The 17,632-nt window shown below is 32.3% G+C and overlaps 1 protein-coding gene across 1 annotated transcript in view; it reads left to right on the top strand.

Moving 5' to 3' along the window:
* The window catches only part of MDGA2 (MAM domain containing glycosylphosphatidylinositol anchor 2), a 918,782-nt gene that overhangs the window by 564,523 nt on the left and 336,627 nt on the right, over positions 1-17,632 (top strand). Inside the window, exons 4-5 of the mRNA XM_052646754.1 lie at positions 1,834-2,030; positions 14,604-14,736. Coding sequence (XP_052502714.1) covers positions 1,834-2,030; positions 14,604-14,736 — 330 coding nt within the window. The remainder of the gene's footprint in view (positions 1-1,833; positions 2,031-14,603; positions 14,737-17,632) is intronic.

Raw genomic sequence — 17,632 nt, 5'->3', positions numbered from 1 at the left:
TCTGTATCATTTTTCTAAACCACACATATAAGTGATATTATATGATATTTGTTTTTTTTCTTTCTGACTTACTTCACACAGTATGACATTCTCTGGGTACATCCATGTTGCTGTGAGTGGTATTATTTAATTCTTTTTAATGACTGAGTAATATTCCATTGTATATATATAGCACATCTTCTTTATCCATTCCTCTGTTGATAGACATTTAGGTTGCCTCCATGTCCTGGCTATTGTAAATAGATCTGCAATGAACATTGGAGTGCATGTATTTAATATCTTTTTGAATTGTGGTTTTTTCTAGGTATATGCCCAGGAATGGGTCATTTCATAGTTCTATTTTTGTTTCTTGAGGAAACTCTATACATTTCTCCACAGTGAGTGTAATCAATTTACATTCCCAGCAAAAGTGTAGGAGGGTTCTTTTTTCTCCACACCCTCTCCAGAATTTATTGTTTGTAGATATTTTGATGATAGCCATTCTCACTGATGTGAGGTGATACTTTATTGTAGTTTTGATTTGTATTTCTCTAATAATTAGAGATGTTGAGAATCTTTTTGTGTGTTTATTGGCCATCCAGATGTCTTCTTTGGAGAAGTGTCTATTTTTTGGTAGATCTTCCCCTCATTTTTTGACTGAGTTGTTTATGTTTTTGATAATGAACTGCATGAGCTGTTTTTATATTTTGGAGATTAATCCTTTGTTGGTTGTTTTGTTTGCAAATATTTTCTCTAATTTGAGGGTTGTCCTTTTGTTTTGTCTATGGTTTCCTTTGCTGTGCGAAAGCTTTTAAGTTTAATTGCATCCCATTTGTTTACTTTTGTTCTTATTTTCTAGGAGATGGCTCAAATTTACATCAAGAGTGTTCTGCCTCTGTTTTCCTCTAAGAGTTTTACAGGATCTAGCATTACATTTAGATCTTTAATCCATTTTGAGTTTATTTTTGTGTATGATATTAAGGAGTGTTCTAATTTCATTCTTTTATCAATAGCTATCTCATTTTCCCAGCATCATTTATTGAAGAGAATGTGTTTCATCCATTGTATATTCTTGCCATTTGTTGTCATAGATTAGGTCACCATAGCTGTGTGGGATTATCTTTGGGCCTTTTGTCTTGTTCCATTGATCTGTATTTCTGTTTTTATGCCAATTCCATACTGTCTTGATTGCTGTAGCTTTGTAGTATAGTCTGAAATCAAGAAGTCTAATGCTTGTAAATTCTTTCTTTAGGATGTATGTAAAACAGCAAAATTTAGTTCCAATATTCAGTAATAGAAATATTAATGCATTTTAATAGTACCTTCTGCTAGTACATTTTAAATCAGCCAATGTGGAATATAAAATCTGAGATGAAGGAAAATTTAATCTGGCACAAGGTCATATTTTCTTACTACAAAGGTTATAATAATTTATAAACATAAATTATTTTATTTTTTAAATATGTGTTATGAATACTTGGAAAAGGAAGTATGATAAAGTTAAGAGTCAACTGAGATGCTTGGAAATTTTTTCTATGACTATAATTCATTGGCTAACCTCCTGAATTTTCTGATCTCTATCTTGGAACTCTGTTTTATGTGGCTGTTGACAATGTATTAGAAATATGTAGTCATTTGTACTATTTCAGCAAATAGAGATCTTAAGAAGCAACTGTTCTTTCTCGTTACCTTCTATCACTGAAAATTTCTCTGCAAATGAGCTCAATGAACTCAATGAAAAAGAGTCTAGTTAAAAGTAATACATTCAATTAAAAAAATTAATCTTTGGTTAAGTTTTATACATTCAGTACTTTAAAGCCATGTAACTCATAACACTATTTTTATGTTTTCTAGATTTGGATGATCCAGTAGTAACTGTTCATCAAAGTATAGGTGAAGCTAAAGAACAGTTTTATTATGAGAGAACAGTGTTCCTCCGGTGTGTTGCCAATTCCAATCCACCTGTGCGGTACAGCTGGAGACGTGGCCAGGAGGTATTACTACAAGGATCTGATAAAGGCGTTGAGATTTATGAACCCTTCTTTACCCAGGTAGGAACTGATGTAATAGTATTTCCACCCCACTGCTGGATATTTTCCTAACTCTGGCAGCATTGCAATACTTCAAATACTTTTCTGTTTGAAAAGATAGTTGGTTTTTTTTTTTTTTTAAAGCAATATATATTTAGTTGAAAGGTGAGAGGACTCAAATAATGAAAAACAATTTGTTTGTTTTTCATGTAGTAGCTACATGTATCAAGTTACTTCTTCAGAACAAGTTAAATGTACAGGTCTTAAATATTTCTTTGTCCATAGGTTTGGCTGGATTTCATGCTAAAGTCCATATTTATACATTTGCTGTCTGCTTTATTTTCTTTTTTTGTGAGAAATAGTTCTTAAAATATTCTGATTTCCACGTTTGCAATGGTAAATTCATTTTAAGAAAATGAAGAAATGTATTTGAAATATGTTTGGTTTTGGTTTAAAGGGGAAAAAATCTATCAAATTTTCTTTGTTCTTTTTCAATGTTGGCTTAGTTTAAGAATAGAATCATAATTATATAAAAGTTAATATATCTTGGTCATCAAAAACTTATTTAATAAAAAGAACATTTGAATTAATTTTATATAGTGTGCATGTAATACGGAACATTCTTCTGTAATGCATTTTTTAAAATTTTATTGAAGTGTAGTTGATTGAATTAATGCTTCTTGAGGAGACATGGGAGTTGTGGGAATATTTGAATGCTGTAATTATAAAGACATTTTGACATTTAGAAAAGAACACAAACCTAAATAACAAAGAAAATATTTTAAATTAAAAAAAAATGTACTTGGAAAAGTTTTAAAAATAATTGTTACTATTATTTTTTTAATTATATAGGTAACAAAATAAACAAGAATACGACTACAGTGTTAAAGTTTGTGGCATCAAATGTCCATAAGGAGAGAAACATATAACTAAATTTAAAATACTATAAATATTCTAACTTCAGAATGTTAAAGATTTTTACATTTCACATCCCAGCTCTCCAATAATATAAGATTATCCTGAGATTATAAATTCCCCATCATCCCATTTTTATTAAATGTAGCATTAAATACATATTGCAGTTCATTATGAAATTTTTACTAAAATTCATTGTTTTTAGTTAGCAAAATAACTTAAAAATTTGTTAACACTAGTATCTTGATGTCCCTAAGGTTTAGAAATCTGAATAAATGATCACCTATCATCTATTTGCTTCTTCTATTGTCAACTTCTTTTAAAATATGGATGTTGTTAAAATTCAGAAAGCATAATTTTCTGTTCACATGATATTTACCATACTAAGGCAATTCTAAACACATATTCACTAAGTACTGAAGCACCGTAGGCAGCTTCTTACTTGAAAAAGGGTCTTGTCACTTAAAAATAAACACATGGGTCTTGCCCAAATTTAGGGGAAACTTTTATGTTTTCCAAGTAATTAAGACTTTGTTTTAAAGTTTTAAATAAGCACAATCAAATTTTTCATTCATTCCTTTAAATTTGTTGCTGTTTCTGTGTTAGCAATTCAAAAAGTTTATCTTAAAGAAGCTCTCAGTCTTGTAGCTGTTGATTCTGCCTTTTAAAAGTTACTTATTTTCTCTTCCTTCTTTATTTTTCTCCCATTCTTTATGAGAAAAACAACTTTTTAATTTGAACATTTCAATACTGATACTTTCTTTGACGTGAATATTATACTGTGCTGCATAACACATGCTTTTTCTGCTTTTTACTGTACTTGGAACTCTGCTGTTTGGACCCTCCAAATTAATTATCTTAAAAAAGTGTTTAAGAAACAAATTGTTCTTAAAATTCTGTGCTCTGGATTCGCCAGCTGAAACTGATAATTGCCAATAGCATATAATTTTAGCTTCCATTTTAAAATGTCTTTCTTGCCTTTGGTTACTTGATTGTTTTATCTCTGCTCCTAAAATGGCTATGTATTTATATCTGTCTTAAAAATTATGTAGACGCAAGAAATGCTTCAATATTTTTATGTTATATATGTACTTAATTTGTTAATATTAAATGTATTTTTTTGTAGGCAAGATTGATAAAACTCTCAAACAGCAGCACATGGAAAGTACTTATGACCACAGAGAATGTTGGCTTTCTCACGGACAAATGTTATTAATTGTCTTTCTTCATACCACACAAGCTGATATATTGCACACAAGTCCAAGTATTGTGGCCTACAAGACCATTTTTGATCTTGCTCCACCTTGTTCTTGCTTACCTAACCTCCTATACCTCATTCACTGTTCTAGTCACACCCACTATAGACATGCCCAGGTTCTGCATATTCTTGATTCCTCCAATTAGAATGCTATTTAGATAACATGACAGGGATCTTCTTAACACTGAGAACTCATCACCTGAGAAAGTCTCCCTGACAGATCTATCTGAAGTAGCATCTCTTCCCTTTCAGTTACTCATCCCTAAAACTCAGTTTTTTTGTTTTCATTTTTTTCTACAGCACTAAAATTATAAACTTATCTTATTTGTATATCTGGACATAAACTCTTTTCAATAATTCACATGGTGACTGACACACTGAAGAATCTCAGTGAATATACTGAGCCAATATTCCCATGAAGATGTCTGGATTTTTAACTAAGGAATGTGTGCTTAGTCACTCAGTTATGTCCTACTCTTTGTGACCCCATGGACTAAAGCCCACCAGGCTCCACTGTCCATAGATTTCTCCAACCATGAATATTGGAGCAGGTTGCCATGTCCTCCTTCAGGGGATCTTCCCAACCCAGGGATCGAACCCAGGTCTCCTGCATTGCAGGTGGATTCTTTACCATCTGAGCCACCAGGGAAGCCCAAGGAATAGTTAAAATTATTAGTAAGTCCTGAAACACTCTCTGTAACTCTTACTTCTTTTTCCCCACTAAAGAAAGCTTAGTGAAATGTGAATGAGAATGATATTAAAATTAAATCAATTTTAGTGTATTTAATTTCTGAACTGTTGATTATTTTCTTGTAATTTTTAATTGATTTCTAGTCTAATTTCACTGGGTAGGAAAGTTTCAGTCCTTAGAAGTTGAGACTTGCTTGGGATGTATTTCCTTGAATGATCCTTATGCACCCACAAATTGTGATTCCAAAACTGTTGAGTTTCAGTTGGGTCATATTTGTTAATTTTGTTGTTTGTGTATTCTACATATTTCCTGATTTTTTGTGACTGCTGTTCTAAAAGCTGTTGAGAGAATTTAGTTAATGTCTATGACTTTGACTATGGATTTGTTTCTTTCATCTTTATTTTTATCAATTTATGCTTTTTATATTTTGAAAATATATTCCTAGAACTTGCAGAATTAGAATTTTTATATCTTCTTAGTGGCCTATCTGGAGTAGGAAATCGCAATACACTCCAATATCCTTGCCTAGAGAATCCTGTGGGCAGAGGAGCCTGATGGATTGCTGTCCACAGCATTGCACAGATCAGACATGACTGAAGCAACTTAGCATGCATGCATGCATTGGAGAAGCAAATGGCAACCTGCTCAGTGTTCTTGCCTGGAGAATTCCAGGGACAGAGTAACCTGGTGGGCTGCCGTCTATGGGGTTGCACAGAGTCGGACACGACTGAAGCAGCTTATCAGCAGCAGCAGCCGTGGATTATCTGAGTGTATTATTTTTCTGATATTATAGCTTCCTGGTAAGCTATCACTCAGAAATGTACTACTGGCAGTGTTTCTTGCCTTATGTCTGTTTCGTCTGTCATCAATTTAACTATATACACTTTCCTTTGGTTAGTGGGCCTCTTTAAAGGGTGGGGGAGAGTAATAAATATTCATCTCTTTACTTTCAAACTTCATATTTGCAACACATTGCTTATAACCAGAATATAGATTTTTGTTGTTGTTTTAAGCCAGTGGAACTATCTTAATTTTTAGTACATTTAATCCAATGACTAGTATTGATTTTTTTTTTACCATGTTAGGCTCTTTTATTTTGCTTCTCTTTCTTCTTGCCTTCTGGGTTTATCAGATATTTTAACTATTCCATTTTTATCATCCATCTAACTAAAATTTAAAATTATCTTAATAGCTTTTATTGGTTACCTTAAAAAATTACACCATGCATGCTTATTTATTTATTACTTTAGCACTTCTTCAAGAATGATAGAACTTTAGAATAACTTAGAAATATCTACCCTTTTTATATTTTATGCTATTTATTGTCTAGTACTTTAATTCTACATATATTTTAAAATCAACAAGATTTTTCTTGTTCTTTGAAAAAATCATTATTCATTTAAATTTACCAATATATGTCCTTTTTTCCATTTTGCATTGATTTATATGTAAGGAAACATTTGAGCTTCAGTTCTTTGCAGTTGGATATACATGTGTTCTAGAAATATTTATTGAAAAAGTCTTTCTTTCATCACTGAATTCCTTGGCACTTAAATTGAAAATCAATTGCCCCTTTGTATTAGAGTATTTCTGAACTATTTATTCTGTCCAATTGATTTGTCTGTCTTTATTTAAATACCACACTGTGTTAATTCCTATAGCTTTATAACAGATCTTAAAATGAGAAAGAGTAAGTACCTTAACCACGTTCATCTTTTTTCAAATTTGTTTTAGATGTTTTCACTTCTTTGTATTCCCACTTAAGTTTTAGGATCATCTTGATTTCTGCAGAAAGTGTGATAAGATTTTAAGCGGAGTTTTGTTGAATCTGTAGATCAATCTGAGAACAAGCTGAGATATGAAAGCTATAGAGTGGAGGATGATTGATATTGGCCATGTATTAATACCAAGCAAAGAAAAATCTAATCTGCTCCATTTTGGTTTTACCTCTCTATCATGTGTAGTATTGTTCTATGAAAATTCAAGAGTATATGTAAGATTTTTCAATACCATTTTAAAATTTTTTAGATACTGCTTTGAGTTTTTTCGTGTATATATGGATATTTATCATAAATGCATGGGAAGCTAATCATTTGTTTAAGAAATTCTCAAGGGTTTATTTAAAATGAATACCTCTTGGGTTAAGGGGTGTGTGCATGCTCAGTGACTCCTTTGCATCTGACTCTTTGTGACCTCATGGACTGTAGCCCACCAGGCTTCTCTCTGCATGAGGTTATTCCAGTCAGAATACTGGAGGGATCTTCCCGACCCAGGCGTAAAACTTGAATCTCTTGCGTCTCCTGCGTTGGCCCGCCAATTCTTACCACTGTACCACCTAGGAAGCCAGTTTTTGTTTTTCCAGTGGTCCATAGTATGTTTACTTTTGTGCAGGAAACACAAATGCAGATGCCTACTGAACTATCTGATTCCATAAATATGTGATCTGTGGGGGCTAGTATGAAAATAATAGCTGGTTAGGCTTGCTGTATGTGCCTGCTTTTTAGAAAACAATATACGACCTGTTGCTTTCAGAATTCTATATCTGACCATCAAGGCTGCCATTTTGAAGTTCTGCTTGAGTCCACAGTTTCTTCAGGAGGGGAGGACACATATGATAACATTACTACTTTTGTATAATTGCAAATATAGGGAATTATAGAATAAGCAGGATTTCTCTACAAGTTATCTTGTATGAAAAAATTAGAATTAACACATTGAGAATTCCAAGGCTCATTCCAGCCTCTAGGGCACATTTTTATAATACAGACACATAGGATGTAAAGAACATTTATTTACAGGAAAAGAACATTTATTAACCCATGAATTTATTTGATAACAAATAGCATTCTCTTTAGTACCTTCTAGCTGCATTGGAAATTTGGAAGCATGGTGAACTGTGATCAACCAGGAGGAGAAAGGAACACAGTAGATACAGCTTGTGGTCTTTATTTTTACAATGATAAAACAAAAATTTTATGTAGATTCTAATTTACAAAGTTAATCATACCTAGTTGTTTTTCCCTACATTGAAAGGTAACTCAAACATTTCTAAGTAACTGTTCAGAATTGTGTAATTGAAATGAAAGTATCAATTATTTGGGGTATATATCATAGTTGCTTTAGATTTAAAATTAACTTTGCTTTGTATCCTTAAAATGCTTCCCAATATTGAGGGTTTTTTTGTTTTGTTTTGTTTTGCCTTCCTGTAATGCCTTTGCAGTTCTTAATGAGATAGGAATGGTATTTAGCAATACTTTTCTTTTTGCTTATCAGGCTACTGTGTATGTGTATGTATTCTTATGTGTTAATGATTTCTTAGACTATTGTTTCCAAAAACTGCTATGTGTACTTTATTAGGAAAAAAACTTTCCATTTTAGTTTTGTTTGTTTTGGAGCACTGTAGTGATAATTTATTTTCATAGACCCTAAGGCCGCTATGGCTACATAGTGTAAATAAGATCCAGTTAAAAATGATTGAGATCTGTTTTGTACAAGGTTCAGGCACCTCTCTATCAGAGATACAGAGGTTACTAGGCAAGGCTCCTCCTAACTTTGATATTACAGGGAGAAATCAAAGAGAACATTTAAAATGGAAAGCAATAGCATGTATAATATACAAAACGATGATAATATCTTCAAAGATTGGCCACCCCTCTGGTTGGCTGGAATAATGATTGGTATATGGGGGCAACAGTGGACCACAAAGATGGAAAGATATATTGGGACTATATATACTGTGGATGGATTCGAATGACAGATCATAAGCTACTTATTTTTAATATTAGAGATTAACATTTGTTTTAAAGATATTATGTTTTGCTGTTCAATAACAATGTCTTGTTTTTAATAAAATAGAATTTTTAAGATAATGCGATACATGTGCCTCACATGCACATTCACGCTAAGTTAATAACTATATCAACTTAAATTGAATATTTATTTTACCATACAGTAGAAACACAGAACCTTGACTGCACCTTTTTATAGATCATGCTTCCAGAATGAAATTGATCTGTGTTCCTGAGGCAGCTATGAATTAATAAGCATATAAGTCTAAGAGGAATAATTATGCTTTTCATACTTGCACTCACTTAATACTAGGTATGCTGGACAGCATATATTGTTATCTATTTAGAAGTAAATAAATAAATTAACTTTTAGAGCTAAAAAATGAGTGTGAATTGATTTTTTTTCTTTTTATTGATATATGAAAGTAAATATTAAAAGAAAGTTCAAATTCCTTTTCTAAGTAAAATAGCAATACTGTTTCAGGTTATGGGTATTATTTCATTAGGCAATAATCACCTTTGGTAAGGGGGTTCCCTTTATTTATTTAAAAAGTAGTTTTAAAAGTGTAAATCTACATGTTTCAAATAATCTTGTGAATATTAAAAAAACTTGTACTTAAATTTTACAAAATACATGTATTCTTGCTATTTCTCCAGAGCTTTTATAAAGATGTTCATGACATCATCTTGTGCATTGTAATTACACCATCTAATTGCAAGACTGAACATATTTACATCAATTATGTAATTAGTTATAATTAGGCTAATTAGATTAATTATACAATTAGACAATGATTAACTGAAAATTCCTTTTTACAAATCATAGAAATTCATATGAAAATATAAATCATTTTAGTTCAACCCAAATGATTCTCCATTCATATGATAGCTTAACCTTGGGAGATGGTGGACCTAGAAGTCACAGTAAGTTATTTCTCCATTTCATCAGTCATTCTCATGTGTTCACTTTGCGGCTCTGATCTGCATAAGAATTAACTAGGATATGGTATACATAAACCATTATATTTATTGAACCATATCTGTTGGTCTTTAAAAGGTAGGAATCATCTCAAAAGTAAAGTTTTAAAAACTCACTATCAGTACCTAGTTTATAGTCTTTATTTTTAGATAACACAAATACTAGCAGCATTTCTAACTGCAAGAACTTAAGTATATATAATATTTCAAGAATGCATTCACTACAAGAATGACCTCTTTATTTTAACAGCCAGAGCTTCATTGCTATTGGTTTGAATGTACTTGATTGTTTCATCAGTCCCTTGGGGCTTGTTTCCTATTTATCTTTGCTTGTTAATAGTGGACTGTTCAGTTCTTCTGTGGATGGTCCCTAACTCAGCTTCTTAAATCTATCATTCATCTTACCCTAATATTAATGTTTTTGTCATCCTTACTATTAAAATTAGAGTCAACGTGGTTCAAAAATTTTTTATTGAATACATTATGTTCAGAACAATGAGTTGGATCTATTCTTTTATTTTTTAAATCTTTATTGGACTATAATTGATTTACAGTGTTGCATTAGTTTCTGCTGTTTGTGTGTGTGTGCTTGGTCATATCTGACTATCCAATCCCATGGACTGTAGCCTTCCAGGTTCCTCTGTCCATGGACCTTTCCAGGCAAGAATACTGGAGCAGGTTGCCATTTCCTACTCCTGGAGATCTTCCCAACCCAGGGATTGAACCTGAAGTAAACCATCTTTATGTATACATATATCTTCTCCCCTTTGGACATCCCTCCCACCTCCCATCCCATCCATCTAATTCATCACAGAGCACTGAGCTGAGCTCCTTGTGCTTTACAGCAGATTCCCACCAGCTATCTATTTTACACATGGTAGTGTATGTATGTCATTATTTCAAGGAAGAGTTTTCAAACTAAAAATCTCTTACCTCTGCGACAGTCTCTAAAAGTATATTTTTCCTTCATGCTTTCTATTTTCTGAGTTAGTATCTTTGATCTAGTTATACCAGTTGTGTTTGTTTACATGTTTATGTATGTTTCTTGTAGTTTGCATTGTATATTTATATCAATATAAATCCAAGAGAGAACAAACTCAATCTGGAAATGAGAGACAAGTCTAACTTGTTTGTTGGCAAAATATGAAGTGGCTTTTTTGGGGGTAGGAGCTCTGTATTGAGGAAGACTAGAAGTCAGTAAAGGTAAATAACAATAAAAAGAAGAGTCAGAAAGAATTAGAAAACCAAGATAGAATATCTTAAGAGATCCAGATGGGATGTGGAGACACTCAACTGCAAGAGTGTAATGGCTAGAAAACATTGCAACTAAAAAGAAAGGAAAATTTGGAAAAGCAGGATTTCATTAATTGCAATACTATTGGCTATTTTTCCAAAAGTGTGTGTGTGTTGGCTTAGAAATTTGTTAGGTATCTATACACACACACACAGAAGTTGCTCTGTCATGTCTGACTCTTTGTGACCCCATGGACTGTAGCCCACCAGGCTCCTTGGTCCATGGGATTTTCCAGGCATGAATACTGGAGTGAGTTGCCGTTTCCTTCTCCAGGGGATCTTCCTGACCCAGGGATCGAACCTGGTCTCCCGCACTGTAGGCAGACACTTTACCATCTGAGCTACCAGGGAAGTCCATCAAAATCACAGAAGAGTAGTAGTAAGTTTCAAAAGGATGTCAGTTGAGATCTTTTATAAATAAAATCTACTTCCTAGAACATAAATGCTAATTGAAACCATGATAATGCATCAGATTGCTTTAGAAAAATAGTATTCATAGAAGTTTGCAGACTAAAATTTGTATAATAGAAAATGAAATAAATGTAACCAAAATGTGTCTAAATTATTTTATTTATAATTTTTTACCTACACACAAGGTGCTGTCAAAATAGCAAAGGTAATCTAAAGTATTAGAAGGAAGTGGAAAAGGATACACACATAAAAAGGAAATGAAGATTTATTACGATTTATTGAATTTTAACAAAAGAGATTATTAGTGACATTGGAAGTTTCAGTGAAGTGTTGAAAAAATATCCAGAAAATATGGATTAAATATAATTTGCCAGTGGAAACAGAAACAAGGAATACTGGCAGAATATAATCAATTCTATGTAAATAAAGAGACTTTATCATTTAATATGCATCTGAATGGCACCATTTATTCTTTTATATATTTAAGAATTGTTATCACTGCCTGGCTTATTTTAGAATATTTATTATATTTATTAATGTCTATTGAATTCATATCAGGTGCCAAGCAGAAATAAATTCTGGGGAAATAAATATGTATAAGCAAAATGCTGAGTGCTAAAATATAAGTATTCATAGTACTTTTAATTGCAAAAGAATGTGTTTAAAAAGTATCTCACCTATGATAAATCCTCTGCTAAGTGCTTAAGACATACTGCTGAGAACAAGACAGACATAATCTCTGCCCTCTTGGTACTTACTAGCAAGGGGGGAGCATGGCAGAAAATAAATCCATTACCAAAATAAGTGGAAAAAAGAAACTGTGTTATAACAAGGTATAAGCAGACCTCCCAGAAACCGTTTCCTCTTTTTCCAGAAAGTAAGGAAAGATCTACCTGTGGAAGTGAGGAGTGTTGGGATTGAAGAATGAGACAAAATTGGTTAGGCATAGAGAAGTAAGGAACCAGGCATGTGCAGAGGGTCTGTGGCCACAGGAAGCTGAGTATGTGTAAAGCGTTAGGAAAATGAGAGGAGACAGGAGAGGCGAGGAAAATGCAGGTCCAAAGGGCTGAGAGTCATGTTAAAAATTATTATGTTTATTTTTAAGAACAATAACATGCCATTCCTTTGATTTAAGCAGAGAGAGGGCATAATCAGATTTCCATGTTGAAAAGTCCTGATTCTAGATTAGATGATCATATTTGCTTGGATTCTTAAGCTATACTAAGCACAATCAGAAATTTCTCAGCTGAATGTTGGGCTTAGAGCATTATATTTAAGTATAAATGAAAGAATGTTCAATATTGAATGTGTTGCAAGGTCAATAAGAGAATCTGAGATGGAGATACTGAATATATGAATATCAAATAATAATTGAAAATCTAAGATTCCTGTTGCTAAAAAAGAAAGAGAGAGTAGATTTAGAGGAATAGACTTGAAGTCTACTTCGGGATATGTTGACTTTTAGGTATCTATGAGACATAAAAATATACAAAATTGATGTAAAAATTTTGCTGTAAAGCTCTGAAATTGAGACAATTCTGGAATAGAAATAAAGACTTGAAGAAAAAGGCAGGAATATAGGGTTTCAGTATAAATTCATCAGCAAGGATAAATCATTTAAGGAAGTTTTATAAAGTGTGATTAACTGTGAAACAAATAGAATTCCAGAGAATACCAACAGTCAAGTGTTAAGGGGAGAAGGAAAAGAAATCTAAGCAATGATATTCAGAGGTACAAGGAGGAAGATATAGTATCTTGTTCAAAAAATTATCTGAGTCAACTGGTTCTAGTATAACATATTCTTTCTCTATGCTTTCTAACTAAGCACACTTTTATATGCATTGTATATAGATAACATGAAAGCTCTGTAATATATTGAGAACATGTTTTAAATATAAATTCTAGAACCACAGACACTGACTCTTTGTACATTCTGTGGGGTGTATTTGCATCTGCTTATACAGAGAAAATGCAATGTCTTTTATACAAAAAAATTAAGATATGATTATTTATCCTAGTGAGGAAAATCCTAGTGTTTTAAGGTGTGACTGTTTTAAGACTGAGTGAAAGGAGTTAGCCAAATGCCTATACACACTGAAGAAGATTCATTTGACATTTTGAAAACACTGTGTACCTACCTATGCTTTTTTTTGGGGGGGGCGGGTTTCTTTTCTTTTCTTTGGCAAATGAACAGGCCATGTCTTATGCATTAAATCACTAAGTATTCTGATTCTTTTGAATAATGTATGAAAGTATTGCAATTTTTAGGACTTGAATGAAGTCCTTAAGTAAAATAAAAGAAACACATGGTTCTGTACAGATGTTATCTGGAAAAATTAACATTTTGAAAATTGCTATACCAAATGAGATGTCATTGGGAGACATTTTTACCATCTCCATAATTAAGTTACTTGTGAGAGGAACTATTTTGAGAGATGCATTAATAACTTTAGCTGGTAAAGAAAAAAATCCCAGGAGACCTTATTTGAATTGGGCAAGTTTTTTTTTTTTTTTCATCATCTTATTGTTGTCAGTGGTTCTTTTTATCTTCTGAATAATTTCAGTGTTTTTGTATGGGCTTTTTGGTTCATCAAGAGTGGATAAGACATTTTTGGCAACTTGCCTAATTTGAATCTATCTGCAATTCTGCAGATTTACTTGGGAGATTTAGACTTTAAATTCCTGAATGTAAAGTAACAAGAACAAAAATAATATAAAAACATCATGAATACTCTTTAAATGCAGTTTTAGGTCTATCATCTGCCATTGCTCCACATACACAAAATATTTATGTATATAAATTTAATTATCTATCATTAGATTGACTTCATTAACTGTTCTACCAACAGTGTTTCATTTATTGTCTCATCTTCAGAATCCTTTTCTTTCATAACATTTCATGTTGAAATCTGCATAGATTACACTGTTTGTTGAATAGACTCCATTATTAAGTACACTGTTCTGATCTTTGCATAATAATTTGCATAACTACCACCAGAAATAGATCCCCCCCCCCTTAGGAAGCTGGTTTGCAAAGAAATTGTTATGAATTTTCATTGCTGTTTGTTAGTTTTTATCTCCAAGCACATTGCAGTATGATTTTTAAGTACAATATATTTTTAAAATTTAGGGCATTTTTCTTAAATAAGTGGGAATCTTCCATATTCTGATAATATGATTTAAAATATAATGTCATGATTCATCCATTTATTAATTCGGTCACCACTGACTTTTTCTAATGACTTTTTCTACATTTTCAGGGTGAAACGAAGATCTTAAAACTAAAGAATCTTCGACCACAGGACTATGCTAATTATAGCTGCATTGCTTCAGTGAGGAATGTATGTAATATCCCTGATAAGATGGTGTCATTTAGACTTTCCAATAAAACAGGTATGGAACTACAATCTGAATGTTTTATGTTCCTTATCCACAACAAATGTTTTAAAAGTCTCTATAACTTTTTAACTGACCAAACGATTTCTATAGTATATGTAGGAACAGTGTCTTTTCTTTCCAGAAAATTCTGTGATACATGAAAATTTTTTATAATTGGAAACTGTAAAATTTAACTGCAATAGGATCCCATGTAAGGCATTTGTTTATATAGCAAATCAAATTATTATTCATTAAAATAATGCTTTCCTAGATATCACAAATCAGCCTATATTTTGTTCAAAGAAATTTCAGAGAAATACTAGATTTTTCATATGAAAATTTATGCTCCAAGTTGCTAAAAGTGTTTCGTGATTCTAAAGCTGAGTAAAAGAACCTTTCCCTTACTCCGTTTCATGTCAAGAAAGCTAATTGGTAATTTCAGGTAGGTATTTTTAGGAAATTATTTTTGTAGAAAATGTCAAAAATCAACAAGATTTCCCCTTAAGTTAGCCTGTGTTTAGTAATATAGACCTCAGAATAATTGCAAACATGTTGAGAAGAAATGCTTGAATGAAAAAGCAAAGAAAGAGCATGTGAATGAGCTACTTTTATAAGTTTGTATATAAAAAATCACCATAATAAATTATAATTTGAATGGATTTTGAGAAATTTTCAGTGGCAATTATTGAGTTTTTGATCTTGTTATTATATTAAAAGTATAGAACTTTAAAAAGTGCTTTACCCATTAACAAAAACCTGGAAAACTGTAGACTTTGGTGTTCTTCAGTTTAGGTCCTGGGTCTGTCACTTATTAGCTCTTATTAGATCTTGTTGAGCAAGTTACTTTACTCTTCATTGCCCCAGTTTCCTCATAAACTCATAAAGTTATAGGAAGGGATTTATGAGTTAATGTATAAAGAATATAGGACACACTTATTTGTTCCTCTAACAGTGAGCTAGTAGTCAGCAGCTCCATCTACTCATTTGGTAGAAATATTAAATCTAGGGCTTTTTGGAAAGATGAAAAAATTGTGTGCTCATACTTTGACCTGTAAAAGGTCGGTTTTCATTCCAATCACAAAGAAGGGATGCCAAAATGCCAAAGAATTTACAAACTATTATACAATTGTGCTCACTTCACATGCTAGCAATGTTGTGCTCACTTCACATGCTAGCAACGTTATGCTCAAAATCCTTCAAGCTAGGATTTAGCAGTATGTGAACTGAGAACATCCAGATATACAAGCTGGGTTTCGAAGAGTTGGAGGAACCAGAGATCAAATCGCCAATATCCTTTGGATCATGGAGAAAGCAAAGGAGTTCCAGAAAATCATCTACTTCTGTTTTGTTGACTATGCTAAAGCCTTTGACTGTGTGGATCACAAGAAACTATGGAAAATTCTTAAAGAGATGGGAATACCAGACCACTGTATGTGTATCCTGAGAAACCTGTATGCAGGTCAAGAAGCAACAGTTACAACCAGACATGGAACAACCAACTTGTTCAAAACTGGGAAAGAAGTACAACAAGTATATTGTCACTATTTAATTCTATGCAGAGTACATCTGCTTTTTTAACTTCCATGCTGGGCTGGAGGAAACTCAAACTGGAATCAAGATTGTAGGGAGAAATACCAACAACCTCAAATATGCAGATATTACTTTAATGGCAGAAAATGAAGAGACCTCTCGGCTCCATCCTGGATGCCTGAACCATGGTTACTCCATTTTGATTTTTAAATGCGCCCTTTTAATTAATGATTAAAGCAAATGTGCAGTGCATGTTGACAGACGATAATGCAGGCTGTTCTAGTTCAAGCCAGATCATGTGTAAGCCAAGCTGACTTCACCATATCTCAATGTGTGTGAATATTTCTTCCATTCAGTGAAATGAGGAATAGCATAATAGTGTATATATTACTTATGTTACAGCCTTGCATTTGAGAACTGCTTTATTAATTTAAAAGTATTTAATGTTTATCATTTCAGTTTATCTTTATAACTACTGAGATGTAAACAGGTGGATTTTTTTAGTCACGTGTTTTTGCATCACCTGACACATAACAAACTGGACTACAGCAATTAAAATATTTTCATTTGGACCTACTGTATAGCCAGGTACTCTGCTCAGAACTGTATAATAACATATAAATGGGATAAGGATTTGAAAAGAATAGATATATATATGTATAACTGAATCCCTCTGCTCTACACCTGAAACCAACAGAACCTTGTTCATCAACTATACTCCAATATAAAATGAAAATTTTTTAAAAAATGAAATTTTTGATTTAAAAAGGATCCTCATTGGGTTGTTTTTAGGATGAACTGAGGTAAGACAAACAAAAATTCTTAAAGATTAAAGTATAATAAAATTGCATCTTTTTTTTTTAATGCTGAACATATGTATGATTTTATTACCTTCCAATTTCCACAGCGAAGAAGGGATGGAGACAGGCTTGGTCCCAATGTTTGAAGGGTTATTTTAAAATAGGAGACTGACTAGCTATTCAGATCTTTTGTGGATCTGAGAAAATGAACTTAAATCTCAGCCATAGTGTTTAATTAGAAATAAATGATTTATCCTAAAGTGGAAGGGAGAAGATTATCACAAGAAGTAATAGGCTTTCCAACTCCTAAAGTCTTGTAAAGCAGCTGGATGACTATTTCCAAGATAATTTTTAAAAATCATTAGCTCAGAAAGCAGAGATTTGACTACATGAAGAACACAAGATCACTTTCTGGTCTATTATTTTTTAAGCAAAAATATTATATATCTAGACTGAACAAACAAACTATTATTCTCTTTTATGAATATTTTGAATATTCTCTTTTATAAATATTTCACAACATTCAGATTGACAATCATTACAAAATGAGCTTCAGAGTTATGATAAATAAGTGAATTGAA

This window comes from Budorcas taxicolor, chromosome 10 (assembly GCF_023091745.1).
Source record: "Budorcas taxicolor isolate Tak-1 chromosome 10, Takin1.1, whole genome shotgun sequence".
In the NCBI taxonomy this organism is placed as follows: domain Eukaryota; kingdom Metazoa; phylum Chordata; class Mammalia; order Artiodactyla; family Bovidae; genus Budorcas; species Budorcas taxicolor.
This window is presented reverse-complemented; position numbering and strand designations above follow the sequence as displayed.